The 21,719-nt window shown below is 39.3% G+C and overlaps 1 protein-coding gene across 1 annotated transcript in view; it reads left to right on the top strand.

Moving 5' to 3' along the window:
- Nucleotides 1–13,073: 13,073 nt before the first annotated feature.
- LOC306877052 (titin-like) overlaps nt 13,074–21,719 on the top strand; it is a 148,070-nt gene continuing 139,424 nt past the window's right edge. The window contains exons 1-18 of the mRNA XM_079428575.1: nt 13,074–13,298; nt 14,861–14,964; nt 15,115–15,318; nt 15,408–15,695; nt 15,840–15,928; nt 16,009–16,217; nt 16,450–16,708; nt 18,447–18,512; nt 18,680–18,938; nt 19,025–19,100; nt 19,185–19,403; nt 19,566–19,708; nt 19,781–19,968; nt 20,067–20,297; nt 20,465–20,703; nt 20,824–21,032; nt 21,130–21,294; nt 21,412–21,580. Of these exons, the coding sequence (XP_079284701.1) occupies nt 14,874–14,964; nt 15,115–15,318; nt 15,408–15,695; nt 15,840–15,928; nt 16,009–16,217; nt 16,450–16,708; nt 18,447–18,512; nt 18,680–18,938; nt 19,025–19,100; nt 19,185–19,403; nt 19,566–19,708; nt 19,781–19,968; nt 20,067–20,297; nt 20,465–20,703; nt 20,824–21,032; nt 21,130–21,294; nt 21,412–21,580 (3,104 nt within the window). The 5' untranslated portion in view covers nt 13,074–13,298; nt 14,861–14,873. The remainder of the gene's footprint in view (nt 13,299–14,860; nt 14,965–15,114; nt 15,319–15,407; nt 15,696–15,839; nt 15,929–16,008; nt 16,218–16,449; nt 16,709–18,446; nt 18,513–18,679; nt 18,939–19,024; nt 19,101–19,184; nt 19,404–19,565; nt 19,709–19,780; nt 19,969–20,066; nt 20,298–20,464; nt 20,704–20,823; nt 21,033–21,129; nt 21,295–21,411; nt 21,581–21,719) is intronic.

Raw genomic sequence — 21,719 nt, 5'->3', positions numbered from 1 at the left:
TGCCCACAGTCTGTGGAGTGGTCGCCACCTGACGTGGCATATCAACTGGCTAGAGTTCCTAGCTGTGTTCCGTGCACTCAAGCACTTCCTCCCAGACCTAAGAGATCACCACGTGCTGGTGCGCACCGACAGCACGGCAGTGGTCTCCTACATCAACCACCAAGGAGGTCTGCGGTCGCGCCCCTTATACAAGCTGGCACACCAGATCTTTGTGTGGTCCCAGGGCAAGTTCCTATCTCTGAGGGCTGTGCATATACCTGGGCATCTCAATGTGGGAGCAGACATCCTGTCGAGGCAGGGGCCGAGGCCCGGGGAATGGATGCTTCACCCCAAGGTGGTGAAGCAGATTTGGGCTATTTTTGGCCAGGCTCAGGTGGACCTCTTTGCGACCCGAGAGTCGGCACAATGTCCCCTCTGGTTCTCTCTAGCCCCTTCAGCTCCTCTGGGACTGAATGCTATGGTGCAGACGTGGCCGAGGCTTCGTCTGTACGCTTTTCCCCCGATCGCTCTGCTCCCGGGAGTTCTGGCGAGAGTGCGCCGGGACGAGGTCAGTCTACTGTTAGTAGCACCGTACTGGCCGGGCCGAGTATGGTTCTCGGACCTGATTTCTCTCCTCGACGGCACTCCGTGGGAAGTGCCCGTCAGGAGGGATCTCCTCTCACAGGCCAGGGGCACTATCGTGCACCCTCGCCCGGAGTTATGGAAACTGTGGGTGTGGCCCCTGAGGGGGCACAGCTCTTAGCTTCCGGTCTGTCAACCAAGGTTGTCGAGACCATCCTCCAATCCAGAGCTCCCTGTATCTGTATGCCTTGAAGTGGAGGCTCTTCACTTCTTGGTGCGGGGACCGCCAGCTCGACCCAGTCAACTGCCCAGTTGGTACAGTACTGGAGTTCCTGCAGGCCCGTTTCTCCGCAGGGTTAACCCATTCCACTATTAAGGTCTACGTGGCAGCTATTTCGTCATACCACGCCCCTAGTAGTGGCCAGACAGTGGGTAGACACCCCCTAGTTACACATTTCCTCCGCGGTGCGCTGAAGCCGCCGGTACGCTCCCGCGTCCCCACATGGGACCTGGCTGTGGTTCTGGAGGCTCTGTGCAAGGCACCTTTCGAGCCTATTGAGGAGATAACTGATTGACTCCTCACCATCAAGACCGCTTTTCTGCTGGCTATCACCTCTCTGAGGAGGGTGAGTGACCTTCAGGCCCTGTCTACAACCTCTATTGACTTTGTGCCCAGCATGACGAAAGTCAAGAATCTAAATAGTGCTTTTGTGGTTGTTCAAATGTGGGACACACTCCGAAACTGTGCGTGTCACCATAGTGTCCGCCTAACCGGAAGTCTTCAGAGACTCTCTCGGAAATTTTCTAGTGCACAGGCTCAGTTCCGCGCCATTTTGAGCTTTGGTAAACAAAGAGGATAGCATGAGCTAAGCTAACTGACGCCAACAAGTAGCAGCGAAGCCTAGCCAAAGCTGGTAGTATTGAAGGCTAGCGATTAGCACCTAGCATTTTGTAGCCTGTGGGCAGAGGTGGGTAGAGTATCCAATGGCTGTGTTTACTTTTAGAGTACTTTTGGAAAGGAGTGTAACAGATCCATACCTCCAGCTGATGAACATGAAAGGTACCTCTCCAGCTTTCCTGTCTCTGAGTGGCCTGTTTTCATGGATGCGAAGAAGTCCTCTTCATCTGAAGGGCTGCTGTAGCAGAGGGCATCATTTTCCACGATGATCTTCAGTTGGTTTTTTATGTAGTCTAGTCCTGTGCCGAGACAGATTTACACACTTTACCTGCATAATCCTACATTATACAATATATATCATATATTTTATTCACACTACCAGTCCAGACCTTATACTGTAACTTATTACACTGTAACTCACCACTAATAACAAAGCAAAATAATAATAACCACTAATAATAAACAAAAACAGAGAGAAGGTCTTATCTCAAGGTCAAATAAATAACATGTGAATTGACACATGAATTAACAGATACATTACCTGTTGTCAAGATGCTCTGGTCTGTTGTCCAGGCAGTTCTGAACTGTGGAAGCAGTATAGCTGCAGCAATAAGCTCTGTTTCCTTCATGACCTCTCCAAAACGTTTGAGGATACCTCCATGTAGGGCCTTAAGAAGGGGTTGACAGACTTTACAGGTTGACTCCAGCTTCTTCAGCTTGTCCTGCAGTTGGTAAAGTGTTGGCAGCAGAAAACCCATATGAACTGATGATTCCCCTTGGAGTAGGTTGAGGGCCATTGCAACTGGCTTCATTACAGTAGCGTACTCAGCCAAAAATGCCAATTCAGCTGTAGTCAGCCTGTACCATGAAACACAAATGGTTAATAATAATAATAAATGTAGATCAGCTGTGTCATAATATACACTCCCACCAAACCACTAAATCCGACCCGGTCTTACAACTTACATTTTTAGCTTTAATGCTGTGCATACGTTTCGGATTGCTTGCTCTCCTTGTTCCCTCTGGATACGCACCAACCTTTCTACAGCCAGAAACAGCGAGTTCCACCGTGTCTGATTGGGTCGCAGAAACTGCAGTTTGCACTCACGTTCCACAGTTTCAAACGCCAAGGCTGACCTGCTGGTTTTGTTCCACAGTGCACTACATTTCGCAAAAGCTGACCGTGATAGTCTCTTATATGTATCACTTCCAGTTTCTGCCGCTGAAGCATCAACAGTAGCAACAAGATTAAGTAGATGACATGCACATTTTTGATTTCTGGGAAGTTGTTATTCCAGACCACAGTCCTCATCTAAAATACCAAAAAGGTCTTGGTACTCCATCTCCGATTCACTTAAGCCGGGCTCACACTGTGCGATTTTTAATAATCTTTTGCGATTGCTGCTTGTCACACTGTACGAACATGATCCCCATGTCAGACTGTAGGATCTCAGTTGTCTTAATGTCAGACTGTACGACAGTCAAGACGCGATAAAAACGGACGTACTCAAGAAGACTTGTCCGGAGTTTTACGTCATCAATACGTGACCCGCGTTCTCTCGCTATAATGGTAGCTAGCAAACAACAGCAACGTGTAGCGTTAGTTTTATTAATTACATGCCTTGATGTAAAAAAAAAAAAAAAACGAAAAAGACGACGTGTGTGGAGCAAGTCATGGCTGGGCAAAAGAGGACTTTATGGACTTCCAGTTCTACAGAGCGAACTTGAGGTAATTTTGTTATTCGAGTTTAAACATCCTGCCCCTTAATAAATAAACTTTAAGTAAACTTTACGTTGTACATATATTGTTTTTTACAAATAATGAATGGTTTGAAGTTGTTGCGCTAATTGCGTCATCAAGTTCAGTGCTCCTATTGGTTCTTGGTTTGACGGTCGTTGTAGGAGATGTCACACTGCAGGAAACTTGAGGAAAGTGTCTGAAATCTTCTGACACTGCCAGAATTTAATCGGAGGAAAATATTGATCGCAACGGCCATTAATCGGCTGTCGGTGAACATGTCAAACCAGCGATCTAAACAACCGATTTTAGCCTAGGATTATAGGAATCTTTTAGGATGTTAGGATTTTCAAAATTTGTCTCAGACGAACAAATCTTGGCCAAAATCGCACAGTGTGAGCCGGGCTTTACTTCAGATTCTTCCTCAAGTATGAAGTCTCCCTGCTCCTGTGCATCCTGAGCATCATCTTCTTTCTCCTCCCCATATATTCGAAAGGCCTTCAGAAAGTTTGAGCCACTATCTGTAGTCGTCCTTGTAATCTTTCCTCTGATTTTGTACTCTTCATGTATTTCCTCTAAAGCAGCAGCAATTACATCAAATGTGTGTGATCCTGTCATCCGTCTGCAAGCCAAGGCTGCTGAACATCTCTCTAAAGACATACTGTCTATCCAGTGGCAGGTGACCCCCAAGTAACTGCACTGCCTGGCTGACCAGCAGTCTGCAGTTGTAGCAACGTACTCAGCATTGTTTAATTTTTGGATAAGTGCACTCTTCATATTGTCAAATGTATCCTGCACTTTGATACGCAGTGTTTTTCTTGTCATGACTGTGCACTGAGGTTGCAAGGTTTCAATAATTTTCCTAAATGATGGTAATTCTACAATAGAAAATGGCTGGTTTCCTTCACAGACAAAATTGATCAGCAGCTTGTCAATCACTGCCTGTGTTACCTTCGTTGCAGGGCTGGAAAAGGCACTCATGATCTTTGGATTCTTTTTTGAATGAGGTTCATCAACCGTGACTGAGTCTGATGCTCGTTTTCTTGACTTGATTAGTTCTTCATAAACTTTCTGCTTGCTTGGGTGAATCCTCTGATGAAATAATATATATGCTTATTAGGTTACATTTGGTTTTATTGTACACTATGAATACACAACATGACTCATAATTGGTAATTATCCACGAGTACTTTGCACAAATAGCAATAAGTAAAAACGGTTCCTTTGAAAAAAATTTACTTTATTCTTACATTTGTACATTTCATAAATACATGCATTCTTTAGGTAGGAATAAAATAAAATACAATCCCTTTTTATTTTGTATATGTTCTTCACTTTAGTGAGGTGCCAAAGAAAAAAAAAAACTTTAGTGAGTGTGAGATTTGTGTATTAATGCAAGACGTCACAGTTTGCTGTTCAGTTTAATTATTTTGGATAAAATGGATATGAAAATGTGCAGTCGTTTAGAATTAAGTTTGTTCATGAACGTGTGTTGTTTGTAGGGTTCACAAGATTGCTTGCACGAGTGATATGAGGAAAAAAATTCGGACAGTGTGTGAAATGTGTGAAATTTAGTATTGCAATAAGGTCAAAGTGCCCATAGTTACCAAATTACCATTAATAGGGTTCAAATAGGTATAATTTTGACACTTACCGCTACGTGTTTTTTCAGGTTGGAGCTGGAATTCTTGTACGCTGCGATGTCAGTTCGTTTTGGTCCACACAGCATGCATCGCATTATGAAACTATTCTTTTTGACATCTTGGAGTGAAAACATAGATTGAACTTGAGGCCACGGGTGATCTGCCTTTGATAACTCGCACACGTCTTCCTCTGCAGTGCAGCCATCATCTTCCACACGCGCTGAACTTAAGCGGGAGATGCGTAGCAGACTCTCGCGAAGCAGCCTCTCCAACGTCTCGCGAGACTTGCAAACATCTAAACGAATTAAAGTCATCTAAACGAATTATTTTTAAAAAAAATCATATTTATTACCATTTGACAGTAACGGAGGAATGCCGCCAAATGTAGTGAAGTAAAAGTAAAGTTTTTTCACTAAAAATGTACTTGAGTAAGAGTAAAAGTAAATATATATCACCAATAAATATATTACTATATAAGCAAACCTTACATCCACACACACACACACACACACACACACACACACATATATATATATATACCATATATGTGACCCTGGAGCATAATCTGAAAACTGAATAAATGCACTTTCCATTGAGGTATGGTTTGTTAGGATAGGACAATATTTGGCCGAGATAGGCAGTGCTGTTTAGACGCTTTAGGACGCGCAGAAGGGGGCGAGCAGGTGTTGTGCCTATTTTCGACTCCCTGTCAAATTATTACCCCCCCTAGTTGAAATCGCTACCTGATTGCCTAATCCTAGCCCCTCCCCCACACTTAACCCTAAACCTACCAATACTAGGGGGGTAATAATCTGGCGGGGGTCAGAATTCGGCACTACACCGGCGCGCTTGTGAAGCTCAGACAGTGTGGATTTCGAATGCTGTTGCCAAGCATCCATTTGGCTAATCTCTGCTCTCTACTCAACAAAACGGACAAACTCCTTCTGCTTTCCCGGTAAACAAGGACTTTTCTTGCTGCTCTGTATTTCGTGGAAACCTGGCTGAATGACGCCATCCCGGACAGCGCGATTCATCTTCCTAACTTAAAGCTGATCAGAGCAGATCGCAACGCGGAATAAACGGGGAAATCGCGCGGTGGCGGGACATGCTTCTACATCAATGAAAGGTGGTGTACAGATGGAACAGTGTTAAAGAAGATGTGCTGTTCAGATCATCAACTGTAAACCTTTCTACTTGCCGCGGGAGTTCTGCTCATTCATTCTCATGAGTGTCTACATTCCTCAGCAAGCGCACGTGAGCTCAGCTTTACAGAAACTCACTGATCTGATCACAGACATGACACAGAACAACATCACCCGGATTCTGTTTTAATCATTCTAATTCACCTCCCGAGTCTTCGGGTTTGAGTCTTTCGTTCATCATGTGACAGCCCCATACACTTAACCAATGCAGCCTGAGCCGAAAGAGAATTGATTAGTTCACCTCCGAGTCTTCAGGTTTGAGTCGTTCATTCTTTTGTCACATGACGTGACAGTTTTGGACAGAGAAATTAGTTAATTTACAACCTTCCTTACAAACGGGTGCATAGTCATTATTATTATTAGTATTAGTATTATTATTTACTCTTATAGTTATGTGATGCTTTTCTGGTCTCAAATTATTGCTTTTAATTTTTGTCACATGATTCTTTTCCATAACACCATGTGGTAATAAAGATAATAACGAGTTGGTTATGCTTTATTTTTATTTTATTTTTTTGTAGTCTAATCTTCATAAAATACAATACCTTGTTATTTTTATGTCTTTTGAGTTAACCCTTTAGAATGGACTATAGTGTTACTTACTATACTTTTGTAACATATGACACTTTAGACATTAACACTCTGTACACACTCCTGAGTTGTTTTTTATTGTTTATTTTTTTGTGCCAGAAAAAGCTATAGCAAAGAGGATAACTATTCCAAAATTAATTTAAACTATTTAAATAAAAAATACAAGAAAATTAAAATATACTAAAGCCACAGAGCCTTAAAAAACTAAAACAAAATACTGCACAACAAGCTAGGCTTATTTTTTATAATAAATAAAATAAATAAGCTTTAAAATAAATAACACTTTTGTGCCAAAAAAAGCTTTCTAGCTAAGAGGATAACTAATGCCGAATTAATTTAAACAATAAAAAAAAAAAAATATATATATATATATATATATATATATATATATATATATATATATTTATATATATATAGCACAACAAGCTAGGCTTTTTTAAATAAATAAAAAATAAATAAGCTTTAAAATAAATAACACACTGTGGCTATATTTTAGAACATGCTTTAAGGCATGTTTGCATTCAAAAAAATGAACAGACCATTTTTATTTCTAGGAAAATACTTATTACACATATTTTGATAATTTTATGATAATTCTTAAATATGATCCAACATACAAAAAATACAGTTTTACTTTATAGTAGCCGATTTGATATGTACTGATCCGGCAAGTGGTCAAGTGACAAAAGAACAAACGACTCAAACCCGAAGACTTGGAGGTGAACTAATCAATTCTCTTTCCGGCTCAGGCTGCATTGGTTAAGTGTATGGGGCTGTCACATGATGAACGAACGACTCAAACCCGAAGACTCGGGAGATGAACTAATTCCAGTACAGGACCCATAGAATGTTGTGCAATGCACATGCGCGACTGAACGAATCACTCCCCGAGACGACTCGTTCTTCCCGAGTCACATTAAAGATTCGCTCAAAATGAACGAATCGTTCAAGAACGACCCATCACTAACTCCCGCATTAGAAGTGCTAGCCTTTGCAAATAAACATTCCACGATTACACGATCACAAACTTTATAAGACCCACTCGTGATTATGAGCTCAATAAACTCAAGCGATCGACTCACATTGCTTTCATATGCAACTTTTAACTACCACATTCCTATTCACGATCATTCATGAAGACAGCACCATTGAAAACAGACAGAGACAGCTTTAGCATAATTAGCCTTACAGAGTGCCAAGAAGCTCTTTCAGAAGGGCAATTTGGAAAACAAACGCGTGGTACTTACTTTGTCTGGAGCAGACGTTCCCGCACGAAGCGTTGGTATTGATCCCTACACGTATTGGGGACTTCACTGATTTTTTCCAGGACATTTCCTTAGACAATGAAACTTAACCACAGTTTCCTCAGCGGCTCAGATGGAGGAAGTCTCTGGAGACTCCTATGTTCGTTAGTGCATCCCAAAACACAACACTTGAAAAGCCTCTTTGGCGCTGACATTGTATATCTCCAGCAGCTACAGCAAGTAATCAGTAATGGCGGAGTCAGACTGCTGCTTCTCACTCAGGGCTGTGTCTATGCTTATAGGGCAGCGTCACAAATGGGCAGGACTTTTTCCCCTCAGTGACCTGAACAGAGGGAGAATCTGAAACAGCTCGTTCTGAGAGAATGTTTATGATTTTTTTAGATTATAAAAAAATGAGTGGGTGGATTTTTACCATTATAGGCTGGTTGTTTTCACACACTGTGGCCACACAACTGTGTTCAAACACCTTATAAAAGTGATTTTTGCATAATAGGTCCCCTTTAAACAAGATCATTTGTCTTGTTTTCACTGCTATTGTCATATTTAACCACTGGATGGCACAATATTTTAAAATACAACTCAAATAGAGGCTAAAGTGAAATCCTCTTTTTAAAATAAACAAACTGACCAAATAATAGGACAAATAAATAAATTTTGAAATATATACTGTATATTCATTACTTCAGAATTATGTGCCCTCTGACTTAAGTTCTGCAAGTGAACGTCGCTTTATTGTGCCATCCCAAAGAGGCACAACATCATTTTCACAGACTTTTAAATGAAATGTTCCCTCTTGCTGGAATGACCTGCACAATGTAATCCTAGCAGCTGAGTCCTTAGCCATCTTTAAGAATTGGCTAAAAACACATCTCTTCCATCTTTATCTGACCCTCTAACTAGCACTCTCTATTCTAATTTTATTCTTAAAAAAAAAAAAAACTTTCCTTTTAAACTTGAACTCTATTCATTTGCTGCTTGTTCTCTTTAAAAAAAAAAAAAAAGAAAAAAAAAAGCAAACTAACTAACACTAGCTTGCATTCTATCTGTTTCTTTTTATTTATTATACAATTTTAAAAAATACCTTGCTACGTGCACTGCGTTAAGCTATCTTGTTATAAGACTTGTTAGAGTACTTGCATATCATTGCTCTTTTGTTGATTTGAATTGCTTCCACTGTCATTTGTAAGTCGCTTTGGATAAAAGCGTCTGCTAAATAACTAAATGTAATGTAAATGTAAATATATACAGAGAGAGAGAGAGAGAGAGAGAGAGAGAGAGAGAGAGAGATCTGATTTTCTATTTATGGAATACAGAAGTGGACAAGGTGATTGTATTTTATAAGTTTGCCCAAAGGTTTGTCCACAAGGAGGCACTAGTATGCTGTACAGCTCCTCAGGACACATGAGAAAATATTTGATTGACCACACAAATGAAGAGAATAATTATGAAATATATAGTATTATTGTACCGATTATTGTAACTTGTATGTGTTTATTTAATTTCTGCACATTTTATTGTTTAGCTTCAAAAGAAACGTGCATAATCAAACCAATTAAGGTAATAGCCATGACATGTATGTGGTAACATTTTGTGTAGCAGCTTTCTAATTAAGCTATGGGGCAGGTCTCTTGATTTACTGCTGCTGGATCTACCTTTCGAATATGCATGCATAAACATGCTGACAGCCAAGAGGTGCAGTTGCTACTGCCTGTGATATGACACAGCATTCTATTTTGACAGAAGAAGATGAGATGTTTGCTAGGAAGGAATAACATTATAGTGTTATATAGTGTTACTGTTATTTTGGACTATGAATACGTAAATGCAGGACAAAGAGATTTGTTTTTTCTTTCTTCGTTCATGGTATAAAAGTTCTGGGCATTCACTGCACTTTGCTTGAGTTAGTCATACAATAGCTTGACCAGAGTCACACTGTAATACCTCTGAAATGATTGTCTTTGTCAATGGAGCTGCCGTTTATATCACCCCCATCACCAAATGCCTTGCCCAAGTGGTACAACCCTGTAATGACCTTGTTTTGACTCAAAGCCAGCAACGCAGGCAGAAATCGTAGGTTCCAGTATAAGCCTTCATGTTTGTGTTGCATGTAATGAGTCACAGAGTCCACAACATCCCACAACTTGATGGCCTCATCCTAACAGCTCCCAATACTCAAATTTGATCACTTTTCTCCTCCTAAAATCAGTTTGTAGTTGTAGTACATTTAGTAAGAATCCTGTGGATGAAAAACACTTCCCTGTTTTACTGTAGGAAAAGAACCGAGCGGCAGTTCTAAGTTTCCCAAACTTGAATGTAGAAGGCCGCAGCTGTTCGTCGTGACACACGAGCTTCCCTCTTGGAGACATGATACCATTGCCAACTCCCGGTGAGGGAGACAGAAATGGCTGCTGTTTAATCACATCTTTAGACTACAGTGATGGACTACCAAAATAAACCCATGTGCCATACAAGAGCAAGAAAATCTCCCTCACTGAGTGGAGCACAACTTTCCATTTCAGCAAATGGTTCAGTAAGTTTCAGCAAATGGTTTAGTAATGTATTTGCATAGATCTTGGCATTATTTACTATTAACAGACTTAATCCATATCCAGGTAAATCGATATATTAATTTAATACTTCATTGTTTCAGATACAAAAATAATAACATCACTTTTAATATCTATAATGAAACATATTGCTGTTTTTCTAGTTCTTGGGATCGTACCACAACTGCCTGTAACGGTATGCCTGTATGTATTTGGTGTTAGTTTATCTAGAAAGTCTGAAACATTGCTCAAATTATTTTAACATGAGTAATATTGGTTATCAGTATATCACATTCATGCTGTGAATTTTTGTCTGTCAGTGGTTGTTTCTGTCGCTGCTTGTCCAGAAGTGTTATTTTCTTGTCTCACATTTTGATTTCAGTCCTTACACACACACTTGTATTGCTTTGGCCAGTCTAGCTTTTTGCCTACATACATACCCTGAATGACTCAGAGGTCTAACTGGGGACATGGTAGTCCACCATAATTTGACTATTCTGTTCTAAACTATCCTTGGATCATTCACTATAGTGTATATATGCTTGTCCTGTACCTGCTATATTCTACTAGTCTTTTGTGAAATCTTTTTAAGTAACACAAGCCAGTTCCATAATGACATCATCCTCCAGGAAGTGACATTTTTGGTGGGAAAATATTGTTTGCTATTTATCTTGCTCTTAAATATTCCACCCTATTTGATAAAATGACAGAAGATGTGATGGCTAACTTAAGCTTTAATTGTCTTGTCATTGTGTAAATGCTAAAGTTTTAATGAAGTTTAAAAGAGCCTGACCAGAGTGTGTTTCTTGGTATACTTTGTTTGATTGGTAAGAATCGGCGACTTATCCCACAGCTCTTTCCCTGCCCCCGCTTGTCTCTTTTCACACTATATTTCTGGGCTTGTTTGCATCAACATGAATACTACCAGGAGTACTAGTGGCAGCTGTTACCACTGTAACTAGGAAGCTGGCTGGGGAGGTGAAAACACCAGTTTTGTTTTTTTATTGTCACTTTGAATTTTACCAAAATATTACATTGCAGAACTGCACATTGTTTTTTTGTTTTTTTCTGCTGCATTGCAAGATATGTAAAATAAGCAAACTGCTTTCCATGGCTAATGTTTGGTGACAATACTATTCACACTACAATAAGTGTGACCAAAATAAATGTAAATTATATTTAGTCATACCAAATGTCCAATCTCATACCAATACTGTACTGGAGTCCATGTGAACTTCTGACCAATTCGGACAGTAAATGGATCTTTCTTTTGTCTTTATTTAATTTATGGTTAATAATGATCACAATGAACAATGCTAAGAAAATGTTTTTAATAGCTTGTAATATTTGGCGCACGTTTAAGGAAAAATTAAACACTAATGTATTCTTTTTTTTTTCTTCCATTTTAGAAACATCAACTTTCCACAAATTGCCAATACTGCGATGCTCACCTTTTGCAACAATCTGGTAACTGGTAAAAGTATAAAAATAGTTAAAGCAATATGTATATATTGATGTTTGAGAGGCGGTCTCTTGGTTTAGCTTGTAATGTGATTGTGATGAAATGCCCACTCCTCCTTGGCACGCATTATCAGTTCTTTCCTACTCTAACTGCAAGCTTATGTTAGCCTGATGCTAATGCTTTCAGTTTTCATTGCCTTCTGTGTCTCATCACCCAGCTTTATAATATAATCAGGTTTATTCATGTTTAAGGTTTAATAATCAGGCTGGAGCATTGGCTTATCAGTATTTCACTATCATGGATAAATGAGGCCAGGTCAGGAGAATGTAAACGTTATATTGCTTTCTGCTTGCTTATTTACCCTGTTGTAATGAGCTAATTTTTAGCATGAGAGTCATTCTTATTGTAAAGACATGTATTTTAGAGTCAGCTAGGATTCATTTATATGATATTCTGTTCCAGAATAGCATTAACATGCTAAGCTAAAGATTAAAACCCAGCAACTGTTTTGGACCTGAAGACATAAAATCTTTTAAAGCATAATGAGTAGATTTTAGTGGTGTTGAATTTTACACTGAAAACAGTGGCTACAAACTCTTGTTGTTGCAAAAGCAGTGCATTTTAGAGCTTAAATTTACTTTTTTTTTATTTCTTTAAAACGTCAACAGGGCCATTGAAACAAAGTTATGAAATGTGATGTTTTGTTCATCAAGACACCCCCAAATTTGGATGATTGTAACAAATTTCAAAAATAGTCAAGTTAGCAAGCATTCTGTAACCAGTATATCCATCCCTTACAGTGGGGGTTGCCTTGCCTTGCCCTTCCTTTGAGTGACAGGGACAGCCAGTCTCTCCTTTTGGTCATCAACAGGTTAATGCCATGCCATAAAGGTTTTCAGCATTGCATGTCATTGAATGGGGCATGAGCATAATCATTTACTTGCATGAATAATGAATCCAAAAACCCAATGTAGTGAAGAAACTCCAGAGTGAGAGGTATATCAAGCTTGCATTAACCTTTCAGAGGGGGACCACTGAGTAACAGGTGTGAAGTTGCATAAAATGCATCGCTTTCCCATGATGCTTTGAGACCAATTGGGAGTGGCTTGGTAGTGATGATGCAGTCTATGCTCGAGGTATATAAACTAAAACAACTATGTTAGCAGTTCTGAGCAGTTGGAGCATTCCCAGCCTTGCCTCGGGTGTAGGGATTGCAAGGGAAAAGCAAAACTACATGGTCTAGACCCTGTGTAGTTTTGTTTTTTGGGTTATAACGGGGCCCAACCGTTCTCACCTTGGATTTTCTGGAAACATTTTGGATAAGAGTATTGTTGCTGTGGCACTAGCCACCTGGGCACAGTCCCATCAAGTGTAGGCAACCTTGTGATACAAGTAAGTGACATTTACTCTGTAGAACACAGTCATTAAAGCAAGTCTTTTTATAAGCTACAATGATACATGCTTGCAGACCTTTTTAAAGCAAAATAAAAGTGCTGTTGCTTACAATGCGCTATTTGATTGATGTTTTACAAGTATGAGATAGTCAGTCTATGTTGCTTTTATAAAACATAATAATGTGCAAGGTTATTAAATGGTGCAGTGATTTCAGAATAGCCAAGAATAGCCTGTGATAGCATTAGAGTGGTGACCCAGCTGGGCCATGATGTCTTTTTAAGGGAATCAGCAGCAGAGCTATCAGTTGCATCTCCAGCTATGTGCCACATGGTGACTGTCAATCAAAGAAGCGACAGATTATTTTTGGAGACTGCCATTTCTGTCATACTGGATGTCCGCCTTCCCACATGATGCCATTTAGTCAGAATAAAATTTGTATTGGCATTTAAAAAAAAAAAAAATCTATTATTGATATTTATTACACAAAGAGTTTGACTGTGTGATTGCAAGTCATGTTATGGGCAATGCTTGTCCGCTCTCACCTGTTGGTTTCTTCCATATGGCTAATGATGCAGATGATTTAACTGCGAATTCTTTCTTTCTTTCTTTCTTTCTTTCTTTCTTTCTTTCTTTCTTTCTTTCTTTCTTTTCTGTTAAGCAGTTGTACTGATCTTTACTTGTCTGTATTTATTAAATGATGTTTAGTGATGTTTGTTGTTTTAGTGTTTATATGAGATGAGAGTCTAAAAACAAATTATATTTTGTATTATGTGTGGGAAATATCTGTATGATACACATGTGAAGCCTTTTGTAATGCTGGTATGTGTCTTTTTTTTTGTCCAGTGGAAACTTTGTGTCACTGAGATTAAGACCACTGTGGATTATTAAACGTTTGGAGTGAAGTGCTTGTAACCATGTCAAAATGCTCATTTTCAGGTTATTTTGGATACCCTAAACATTTTCAGTTATATCACTTTAAACTACATCACTGAAAAATGCATTTTTTAGAAGACTAAATTATTTTATAGTACCAGTAATAATACAAAATTTTGCTACTGAATTGCTTAATTTATCTTATCTTGTGGGGGCTTCATCTGAAGCTCACATTTTCAGCTCTATGTTCTTTCGTAAGCCAATAATAATTTGAAACATCACCTACATTGGTCCTATCCTGCTTTACTGTTGAAATATCTTGTTGATTAGGACTTTTTAGTTAAATTAGTTATGTGTTTAGGTGTTTCATAGCCTTATCTTACAGCTCAACGTTGCTGTTCACACATTTCTAACATATTCAAATGGGTGCTTGACCTGACACTCAACAGCTCTGCCATTCACAGTTCTCACTAATGACAGGCTGCTGATGGCCAGATGCGGGTGGGGGCAGGGGGTGTTAGTGATTTAGTCTGTTTATTTTTTTTTACAGCTAAAAATAGCCCACCTAGTTTGTCAAGTAACATACACTGTAATGCTGTTGTAGATATAATTGATTCAGTTGGCATTAAGCAATTATCTGGCTGTAATGTGGTATTCACTACATGGTTCTTTTTTTCTTTTCCTAGGGTGCCTTCTACCATGTCAACACAAGCTCCAACATTTACACAGCCGCTTCAGAGCGTTGTGGCACTTGAGGGTAGTGCTGCAACGTTCGAGGCTCAAGTTAGTGGTAAGGACAGAAGAAAAAAGTACAATCATACTGCATTTTTTTGCCATTGATAAAGGAGTACATGAGCTTTACTAATTGGGCTGTGGGGGTATATAAGACAAAGAGATTGGAAAACACTGGTCTAAAATCGATTCCACTATTTTTCTGTAGGTAATCCAGTTCCAGAGGTGAGCTGGTTTCGTGATGGCCAGGTTCTTACTGCTGCTGCTCTGCCCGGCACTCAGATCTCGTTCAGCGATGGCCGCGCTGTTCTGATGATCCCCGCTGTGACAGCCGCACACAGTGGAAGATTTTCTGTGAGAGCCACCAATGGCGCTGGACAAGCCACTAGCACTGCTGAACTGCTGGTTACAGGTAAGCGGTCATAGAAATAGCCGTGTACATTTCTGAAATTTACTTTTTGTGCCAAACAAACACTGTTTTTTTGTTTGTTTGCCTCAAAGTGGAAACTGCGCCACCAAACTTCATTCAGAGACTACAGAGTGTGACTGTTAGACAAGGAAGCCAAGTGAGACTAGATGTTCGAGTTGCAGGAATCCCTACACCTGTGGTGAAGTTCTACAGAGAGGGAGCTGAGATTCAGAGCTCTGCTGACTTTCAGATTGTTCAAGATGGAGACCTTTACAGTTTGTTGATTGCCGAGGCCTTCCCAGAAGATTCTGGAACTTATTCTGTCAGTGCTTCTAACAGCAGTGGACGTACTACCTCTACAGCTGAACTTCTGGTTCAAGGTTTGATTTGATTTCCAAATTAAATAAATTAACTTGATATTTTTGATATAGGGCAGGCCTATACTATATATATATATGTGTGTGTGTGTGTGTGTATGTATTTATGTATCTTTTTATATATATATATTTTTTTTTACATTTCAGGTGAGGAGGTTGCAGTGCCTGCAAAGAAGACCAAGACTTTTGTTTCAACTTCTCAGATTTCACAGACTCGCCAGGCTAGAGTTGAAAAGGTAGTTAACATCTTGGCAAAATTCCACCTGAAGCTAACTGCCAAAGAACATGTTAACTCAGTATTACATGTCCTTCACAGAGAATGGAGGCCTCCTTTGAGTCTGCAGCCATGATGGAAATGCAAATAGAGGATGGTGATTTGGGTCATAAGGCACCTGCCCGTTTGCCTTCTAAGCCGACCTCCAAGTCCCCAACCCCACTGACCGGAGTGTCAAAGGTCGCAGCTACGCGCCATCAGTCACCTTCCCCTGTGAGGCCTGTTAAAGCCCCCATTCACACACCTCACAGGTGAAGTATATTTTCAACATCACTTTTTAGTTACATCTACCAATACCTTGTATGAGTGCACATATTCCAAATATATTACCTGAGATCAATAGTGAGTGCAATGATGATGTAATAAAATTTGTGTTCTGTGTAACCAATGTTAACTTATCTTTACAATACATTAAACCTCTTTATTATGTAGCATTTGTCCTTTGTTAACCCCCCCCCCCCCCCCCCCCCGTATTATTTGTAGGCCTGCTTCCCCTTCAAGACTGTCCGTGTCCCCTATCAGACCAGTCAAGTCCCCATTGACTACACTCAAACAAGTCACACAGGCTGCAGATGTACTGCCTCCATGGAAGCAGGAGGGTTATGTAGGAGAATCCAGTTATACCAGCATGACTACTGGGGCCTCGCATGTCCAGACCTCCTCCACATTTGTCCACAAGGAGCAGCATTGGGAAGGTTCTTTTGCTATGCAACAACAAGCCGGTGGAGTTGCTGTCAAAGAAGTAGGTCTATTTTTTGCAACTATGACCTGTAGTGGGTAAAAAGTGTCATTTTGTCTTTGTGATAATATAAAAGGGAACATATTAAATACTTTAAATTTTTAAGTAATGAATAACTATATTTTAATTAAGAAATACAAAAATGCATTGAATAGAAATGTACCAAAAAGCATGACAATGCGGCATTGTATGTGGTCACTGACAAAAGGTCATTTGAAGCTATTTCGGATCTTTTGTCTTCTACTGCAAACAGATTGAGATTAAAAGCAGACCACACACAAATTAATGAGACTACTTTTAACCTGAAATGAAAATGAAACCACGTCAGAGCCAGTGGGTGCAGGAACGATTGTTTTAACACCTCATTGTCACACTATAAATTGTCACGCTTCATTTTGCATGGCAGCCCAGCAAGTTTCACCAACTTGCCATTTTGTAGTTTTGTAACTGATATTTAACATCAATTGGCAATACATTTTCATAAAGATTTTCTTCCATCTGAATAGATTTGGGATTGTTGCATACTATTCAACCACTTTCATCACAAAAGACATTACTCCTTACATAGTAAATCCAATGTTAACCTATTTTTTTTTGTAGTGTGCATCATCACAGATGGCATTTGCTCTATGTACACCCTTTTAATTACAGCTTCTTACTCTTAAAGTGGGAAAAATGTGTATGCTTACAGTTGTTTCTTTTCTTGGTTGGACAGAAGTCTGTGCCTAGAGTATATTTAGACTGAGGGTGTAAATTGAAGAGGAGTTTCTGGAAGTTGATTAGTTATATTTTTAGAAAATACAACTACAAATACAAATAGATTTAGTACTTACAGAATTTAATCAATCATGGTTGTTTTGAATCTTCTGAATAAAGGCAGACATTAATAGTGACAATAATAAATAAATTATTGCACCAACCTTTTTTTATATGTTTTACCCCCTTGAGAATACATTTGGGAAGTTTTAGCCTGCAAAAAATGTGCATGAATGTGTAACAGATAACTGAAAATGTCCTGTTTTTTCTATAAAAGAATAGTAGTTAAAAGTGAGACTGATTTAGTTGGTGTATTTAAGCTAACTGTGATGGATGTGGACAGATGCTGAGCTCTAGAGATAGCCTGTGTCATGTGATGGTCTTATAATAGAATGATAATATTAGGGTGCCAAGAATCAGTCACTGTTTGCCTGACATGAAACTATTTTACCAGTGTACAAACGAAAAATAATTTGATTTTAATCCTAGGATTCAACCATACATTGATCATTCAAGTATGTTTTATGTAATAATGTTGTTATTATTATTATAAATATTAATCAATTACAATTCAGCTTTAAATATATATATTCATTACGTATAATAGTGTAGTTTATGGTAGTTGCAAAACGATTCTGACACATTTACAGGGGCATCACACTATTTTTTTTGTGTAGTTAATCTGACTGAAATCACTCTGAATGAATGCAACTACAATATCGCGCTCTGCTTTTTGTCCATTGTAAACACAAGCTGTTCTGTAAAGATCTCTCACCTGCTTTGCGGAGGAATCATGCTCTTTCACCATCTTTTCTCTTTTATCCATCAAACACTGTGTCAAATAATTGTTACGAACTGCTGATTTGTATTTGCTCTTCTATTTCAACCGCACAAGCCTGAAAAGGCGTGAATGAAAAAGCTGCAAGAAAGATTAAAAATAATACTAATACATTTATACATTTGAATATTTCTTTTTGCAATCCAGATTGTTGAGACTGCAGCAATCCCATCCCTCACAAAAGAGCAAGTGATGCCTCCAACTATTGTGGCTGTGAGTTAATGAGCACTCAGTAATTTTTCCTCATTAATGTACACATGGAAGTATTAAAGTAAGTCCAACATGACAACTAATTTGGCTAGTATAAATTATAGCGTACACCTTTAATTTTAGACATTTAGTATGTGTCAGATATTTAATTCTGTTTTTACTTCGTTTAGGGTTTGAAGAACGTGACTGTCACCGAGGGAGAGTCTGTCACTCTGGAGTGCCAGATTTCAGGCCACCCTACCCCAGCCATTATGTGGTTCAGAGAGGATTACAGAATTGAGAACTCAATTGACTTCCAGATCACTTATGAAAACAGCTATGCCCGCTTGGTGATCCGTGAGGCCTTTGCTGAAGATAGTGGCCGCTTCACTTGCACTGCTACCAGTGAGGCTGGAACTATCAGCACCTCTTGCTACCTACTTGTCAAAGGTAACAGATCGTGATTTGACTTGTCTTAAAATGATATGACCTGTCTGATTACAACCTGATTTTTACTGTTCAATTTTCATCTTCAGTGTCAGAAGACATTGAAAGTCGGGAGGATTTTTCTACTGTCTCTGAACACATTGAAATGTCTGCTCATGAAAGACAGTAAGTTAATGGAAATCTTTGTGATGTTGTACTATATAAAACAGTATAATATTTGTAGCCTCAATCCTTGGTGTTTAAAAACAGGGTTACAGTTGAAGCCAAAGAGGAGACCATGTCTGAAATAAGTGCTGTCTCCGGGTCTGTGGAGGCTGGAGCAGGTGTTGCCCCATTCTTTGTGAAGAAACCCACAGTACAAAAGCTTGTGGAAGGAGATGGCATAGTCTTTGAGTGCCAAGTTGGCGGAAGCCCCAAACCTCATATTTACTGGAAGAAGAGTGGAATTCCACTTACTACTGGATACAGGTATGTTTTACACTGTACATGTAAGTGGATAAACTATGAGAAATTATATTATGCGCTAGTTTTATGTCTATTGTGACTTGGTTTTTATGTATTTTCTTCTGCTTTAATTCAGTTTCTATGATGCAAATATGTTAATATGAAATAAACTCATGCATCCTCCAGGTACAGAGTAGCATACAATAAAGACACAGGAGCATGCAAGCTTGAGATCTCCATGACATTTGATGATGATGCAGGAGAGTACACAATCTTTGCTAGAAACCCACTTGGAGAGATTTCTGCTTCAGCCATGCTGCTTGATGAAGGTTAGTTTTCTGCATAGCTTTATTATAAATGGCAATAGTATGTTAGTTAATTTGTTTTTCTGCATTTTACAGAGGCAAATGAGCTGTATATGAAGAAACAGGAAGAGACATTCAAGACCGAAGTAACTACTATAATAGAGGTGCCAAAAGTGGCTGACATACCTGCTGTTGTTGAGACTGTAACTGAGAAAGAGCAGATGCTCATTCAGAGAAGGATGGCTCAACAAACCCAGATGATGCAGTCATTCATTTCAGAGCAGGTATGAAAGATTTTAAGCTGTTAAATCCTATTTTAAAATCAAACATCTTCTGAATTCACAAAGTGTGAGAATGAATCTGACAATTACATTTTTTACAGGAGTTACAAATATCTAACTTGGAGCAGAGATTCATCCAAGAAATTGAGTTCTGCCTGCTGAAAATTACATACCAGGAGTTGGTGACTGAGGATGGGGAGCAGTTGGATATGAGTGTTTCTGAACATGATGCTATTTATCCAGTCTTTAATACTCCAGTTAAAAGCTACAGACTCAGGGAGGGAATGAGTGCAACTTTGCATTGCAGGATGACAGGAACCCCTCTCCCTAAAGTAAGATTAAATTGTTATCTTTAAATGTATTCAATATTTATCCAACTAAGTTAGTATAACGTTTAAGCAATATCACAAGCAAAACTGCTATTGTACTGAATATCATCAATATGTAGCCTGTTGAAATAAAGGACTGGAATGAAATTTTTGTATTATTTCAACTGCAGATCGTCTGGTACAAAGATGGCAAGCGTATCACACATGGAGGCCGTTATCAGATGGAGGTTCTGCAGGATGGTAGAGCCAGTCTGCGCCTTCCTACGGTGTTGTCAGAAGATGAGGGCATTTATACTGCTTTGGTCAGTAACATAAAGGGTAATGCTGTAAGCTCTGGAAAGCTGTATGTGGAGCCAACTGGTATAGCACAAACACAGCTTCCTCAGCCAGGGGCAGTTCAAAGAATCAGGTAAGTTTTGACTTCTCAATCTGAGAAAATCACAGTTTGTAATATTACTACAGCAAATTATATGATATTACAATAAGAGTGCTTATCAAATCGAGATATTAAAAATACCTAATTTTTCAGGTCTACATCACCACGCTCCACAAGTCATTCTCCTGGTCGATCACCTGCTCGTAGACTTGATGAGACAGATGAGGCCCAGCTAGAAAGACTCTACAAGCCTGTGTTTGTACAGAAGCCATCATCCTTTAAGTGCTCTGAGGGACAGACTGCAAGATTTGATCTGAAAGTAGTTGGGAGACCCATGCCTGAAATTTACTGGTTCCACAATGGTTAGTGATAACTGCATATCCCAGTTGTATAGGAGGTTTTAAAACAATGGACATTCTCTCATTGCCATGGCATGACAACTGTACTTTTTCTTCACAGGACAACAAGTGGTCAATGACTACACCCACAAGATTGTGGTAAAGGAGGATGGAACTCAGTCAATGATTGTGGTTCCTGCCATGCCTCAGGACTCTGGAGAGTGGACAGTTGTTGCTCAGAACAGAGCTGGAAAGACAACCGTATCTATGACTGTCACTGTTGAAGGTACGATGCTACATACACTAGAGTTTCATTTAAAGAATGACTTTCTGTAAAACAGTCACTTCAGGCCAACTGCATTCTAACGGCATTTCTTCAATTGTAATTTTTTTTCATGTTTAGCCAAGGAAAACTTGGTGAGACCACAATTTGCGGAAAAGCTAAGAAACATCAGTGTTAAAGAGGGTACTTTGGTTGAGCTAGCTGTTAAAGCTATTGGCAACCCCCTTCCTGACATTGTTTGGCTGAAGAACAGTGACATAATTTCCCCACATAAACACCCACATATTAGGTAAGTTTTCAAAACTAAAAATATACACGTGTAAGTAGGGCTGGGCGATATGGCCTAAGATGCTAATGGTCTAATCCGATTCAATGATCTATGCTAAGCTAAGCTAAAAGTGCTACCGCCAGACCCGGAGATCGGCTGA

This window comes from Barbus barbus (genome assembly GCF_936440315.1).
Source record: "Barbus barbus genome assembly, chromosome: 11".
Taxonomy (NCBI): Eukaryota; Metazoa; Chordata; class Actinopteri; order Cypriniformes; family Cyprinidae; genus Barbus; species Barbus barbus.
This window is presented reverse-complemented; position numbering and strand designations above follow the sequence as displayed.